Raw genomic sequence first — 5,000 nt, forward strand, 5'->3', positions numbered from 1 at the left:
GTACGTTGGAATCAAAATATTGCTTTGCAATTTCAAATTCGATTATAGCAACATGACCAGTACACGCAAGATACTTGCCACAGTATCACACGTTGTCCTAGCATGAACATCCGCGATCCTGATCCCACAATAGCGAACCAGAGAGCGCCTCACGTTCGTAAGAAGGGAATACGCTACTGCGCTACTGGTTAGCCATCGCCACCGCAACCATCTGTTGGACGGTGGCGCTACCGGAACGATGTGCCATGCGAACAACTAGCGAAACACCGCATGGAATGGTGGGGGCGGGCGGTGTATGCTAAGGCATAAGCCACACATGGACACGGTTCTGAAATGATTTACTCGCTAAAAGCCACAACGAGGCAAGAACTGGAGACCAGGAGTGTGAAGGTGCATGTTGGGGAGGGGGTTGCAAAGAAGAACGACATAACACCACACAACACAACACACGCTAACCACTTGCCACCGCCATACGGCCCGTATAATCCAATAAAAAGTTATTATTCATATTCGTAATACTCTAAATACCACACACAGTACACACACACACCCACGTAGGACCAGGCAGCGGAAAGTGAAATATGCAAATATCCTGTATACTCCCACGCAACCCACCACCTCTCCTATACAGCTTTCTTTCCCGTCCGTCACCCAACGTTCGGTAGAATGGAGAAAAGGAAGGAATAAACCACATTACGCTTCCTCTAGCTACTGATGGTGGTCCGGTGGTCTGGTGGAAAAAAAATCGATTACAGTTTTCCCCTTCCACAGCACACACACACACACACACCCCGCACGCCATGGGCAGAAAACTAGCAACCATCATTGCCACACTAAGAGACCAGCCCCCACCGAGGGATTGGAGCACGTGAGAAAGAGAGAGAGAAAAAGACATTAGTGTGTGCTCTTTTCCGTGCTGTTCATATCCTCTGATATCCTGCTGATGGTACGGTACTGCGAGGGTGGTCGCTTCCCTCCCTCCCTCCTTTCCACCCACACAAAGAAGCAATAAGGAAAAGTGCAAGATTTTCCATTTTCTTCCTCGCCTTACGTACCATCGTGGGGTCGGCAGGCATAGCAGGAGCAGCCGCATTCAACCGGCTGCGTCCGGTGGCGGTAGTGGCAGCGGTGGCGGCGGCGTTCGCATTCTGTTGTTGCTGCTGCTGCTGATGGTGCGACGCACGGTGCCCGGAGGGACGGAAGAAGGACGCACAGACTCCTTTTCCGGCTCCGGATTTACCGCAGCTTCTGCTGCTGGTGTCTGCTGCCACCGTCGCCGCCGCCGTCGCCGTTGCCGGAGCATTACTACTGCCACCGACGACGCCGACGCTGCTGGTGATGATGTTATTGTTGGCACCATCGTAGTGGCCAGTGGATTGAGATGAGTCATGGGCACCACCAACATCCAGCGGCGTCATTGCCATCCGATGGTTTCGATTACAATCGATGGACTGCTGCTGCTGGTGCTGCTGGTGCTGCTGGATCGATGGCGATGCACAGAGTGGCGAATCGTGGTCATTGCCATTCCCATCGACCGCACCGGGTTTGCGGTGGTGGTTGGCAACGGCCAGCGTTGAAGCGGCACAGGAGGCATTTTGGAGGACCATCGCAAATCCACCGGGCGATGGGCACTCCTCAGCCTTGTGTACCGCTTTCCAGCGTCGGAATATGGTAAAGGACAGGATGTACTTCAGAAAGTTGATCCTTCTCCTGCCCTTCTTTCGGGGCCGCTTCGCCGGTTGCTCCTGGTGGCGGTGCTCCTGGTGCACGCGATCCTCAATGGTGTCGCGGTTGCGGTGGTTCGTGGTTGCGACGGAACTAGTTTTCTCCTTATTCTTCCGATTTTTCCTTCTACTACACTAGCTCGTTTGCTATATGCTGGTTTGAAGTTTGCTGAAGCACCGACTAGCGCGTACCGATATGCCGGCACGGCACGGCACGACACGTAAAGTAACTTCCGGAACGCACCACCCTCCTGGCAGGGCACCAAATAGCGAGCACTCGTGGGTCACGAACGCCAGGCCACGGGTCGTACGGGGCACTCTATGAGCCACCACCTGGCGCGTTAATTATCGAGAGAACGCTTCTGACCAACACGCCACCAACGGGTAGCTCGAGCGAAACCACAGCCACAGCAAAAGCACCAAGACATATGTTTGGCGATTAGTTACCGTTCGCTAACCGATTGCACCCCGGGGACACACGCCGCGGAGTACACCGAGAAGATTATTTATCGCGCTGTGCTCCAACACACACAGACACAGACACCGACACACGAGAAGCGGTCACGGCAAATGCCAGAACAAACGAAGACCCAAGAGGAAACGCAGGGGCCAGCACGCACTGGACAGAACACCGCACAAAAGTCGGAGTCCTTCCGAGGGACTAAGGCACCAAGCAGAAGAGCAAAGAGAAAGAGAGTATAGTCACCGCGGCGGTCAAAGGATTTCTGTCAGAACGGTGACGACGACAACAATGGTTCAACATGGTGCGGACAACAACATGCCCGTGACTCACACAGCACGAACGAACTTTACCGAACTCCCAACCGGAAGAGACACGGAGAGAGAGAGTCGAGCAGTCGAGCAGTACCCGAAACCCGAGCCGAGGACAGAACAGGAGTGTAAAAGGATTTTCCGGAAATTCCTGCAAACGCTCGCTCTCTCCGTGCTGCGCCGCGCTGGAAGCCAAACAAATGGCGAACGAATGCCGGTTACGTTCCGGTGCTACTACCACACCACGGACCAACATGGGAGTAAACAGTTCGTACTGCGTGCTGCCGCGGGGGGTTGTTTGACGTTAATCCTTGATACAGGGACCCTCCCTCCCTTAAGAGGTCCATTTCAATATTGTGTTTCTGAGTTTTTGCTTTCCGAAAGCACTCTCCGCATAATGTTCTACTACTGGAGGGCCTTTTTGCCACTGAAGACGAGCAAGAGAGGAGAGCCAGAGAGAGAGAGAGAGCCACAGAGAGATGTGTCACCACCGTCGGCACATACCAAACGCTCTATATTCTATCTACAGCTTCCCAGCGAAAGGGAATGCGTGCTGGATGGCCAATCGGTGGGTATCGGGGTTCGATGGATTCATGGTTTGGTGTGTGACACACCATTTCGAATGTTAATCACAACGCTCCACCACAACCACACCACCATTCTCTGTTGCAAAAGAAACGCATTTCCCGATTGCGGTATCCTTGCTCTCGCCCTCCACAGTCCTAGTACAAATGATGGAGCAAGATCACACAAAGCATAGAAAAAAAAGGGTTCGCTGCTTCTGCCGCTTAATTCGTTCAATGACAAAGTCGGAGTCGCCCCGTCCGCGCTGATTTATGGTCACTTGAGTCACTGAGTTATGGGTATTCATGAGACCGATTTCGAATTCTCGGTTGGCGCGGCCATACGTCAGAAGTCACCAGCCAGAATTTCAGAAGAAGTACTGCTGATGAGAAGATGCTTGGAAAAGCGCTTTTTAAAACCGGAGTTCTCCCTCCCGGAGTTAAAAACAACAGTCATCGTTAGGAATGGCAAGTTGGTATGATGTATGGTCCGATGCACTAAATGCAATTCGTTCTGTCGGTCACCAAACCATATCCCCACACCCTACACTACACGACTCTGCTTGCGTATCCTTAATATCCGCTGCTTGGCCTTGCTTCCACAGTCCGATCCAGTTTGTCCAGATTCCTTGCTCTCGCTCATATCTCATCACACTCGGATGCACTCGATAAATGCAACGAGCTTTCGGTGTTTCTGGCAGTCGCACTACAACGGTTCGCCCCTTATCACCGCCTCGTCTGCCAAATACTGCTTAAATGTGGCCAGTAGGACGAATATACGGAGGATCTCCCAAGCCGGGATTCGAGTGCCATTCGAATGTGGTGTGCGATGCCTTTTGGATGCAAGCCATCAACCGAACAGTAGGGCAAGAGCAGTAGCAAGGATTCCCTTTGAGAAATCCCAACCAACAAACCGGATGCTCCGGAAACGCGCTCGCGCGCACACACACACATACACAGAAACGGCGTAATGAAGTACATTTCAAGATAATGAGAATATGGTAGCTGCAGTTGCCGTCACGCGGCTTGCAGTGCGGCCAGAAATTGCCACAATGCTCTCTGTCTACATTCTATTATTGATTGCATTTCATCTGCTCCAAATGCCATCAAGAGAACCCATCTACGCGCAATCGTCCCAAAGTACCATTTTCTATCGATAATGTACAAAACGAGATGATGGTGCTGAGAGGGTGGCAGTTTTGGGTGGTGATGGCATTCGCAACCATCCGAGGATTGCTGTTTTGCGCCACTCGTCGGTAACAGATTAAATTTACTAAACGTTACTGTTACACCCTCGTTCCCTGCTACAAAATGGTCGGAAAATGTCCTTTCCGAGAAGCGGAGGACGACCGCTTCAACCACCATCCGGTGGTCATCACAGTGAACGAGAGAGAGACAGCGAGTGAGAAAGGATGAGGATGTGAAAATTTAATTACTTTTCATCGATTCGCCACCGATGTAAATCGCGCCGGATCGTAGCACTAGCGGCCTTCGGAACCTTACCCAGTCAAAGTGTTGGAATGCTGTAGGACATCGATGGACTTGGTAGCAACCTACCGACTCCGGAGGGGGTGGTCACCGAAAAAGCCCGGGAAAATCGGAAATGGCGAAAATGTTCATTTCAATTATTTGCTCCACACACATACCGTCGCGAACACTGGTTCAGTAGGAGCATCCCATGGAATCGTGCTTCCCAGGAATTGTCACCGGATGGCTCGGAAAGCTCTCCGTCGGTGTTAGTCTCCTTCCTTCCCACACCAACTATAGCTGCGGCGATAGCACTTTCACCCAGTTTCCGTTTAAAGCGATTACCGAATTCAATTTGCCCTATGACGTAGCGGATTGAAGCGTAGTGGTCTAACCACCGTGAATGCGGTACGCTTTAATATCGGACGCTAAATGGCGGGGTGTTGTATCACATACCCGGATAGTTCCGTAGGAC

The 5,000-nt window shown here is 51.9% G+C and overlaps 1 protein-coding gene across 7 annotated transcripts in view; it reads right to left on the bottom strand.

The window, feature by feature from the left end:
- Positions 1–5,000, bottom strand: part of LOC125949825 (serine/threonine-protein kinase 24) — a 52,396-nt gene that overhangs the window by 37,361 nt on the left and 10,035 nt on the right. Inside the window, exon 1 of one of the 7 annotated variants that reach the window (XM_049677226.1) lies at positions 1,056–1,845. The exons of the other annotated variants lie outside the window; for them this stretch is intronic. Coding sequence (XP_049533183.1) covers positions 1,056–1,607 — 552 coding nt within the window. The 5' untranslated portion in view covers positions 1,608–1,845. Of the gene's footprint in view, positions 1–1,055; positions 1,846–5,000 lie in introns of those variants that run through there. 7 annotated transcript variants of the gene reach the window in all.

The sequence above is a fragment of the Anopheles darlingi genome, chromosome 2 (assembly GCF_943734745.1).
Source record: "Anopheles darlingi chromosome 2, idAnoDarlMG_H_01, whole genome shotgun sequence".
In the NCBI taxonomy this organism is placed as follows: domain Eukaryota; kingdom Metazoa; phylum Arthropoda; class Insecta; order Diptera; family Culicidae; genus Anopheles; species Anopheles darlingi.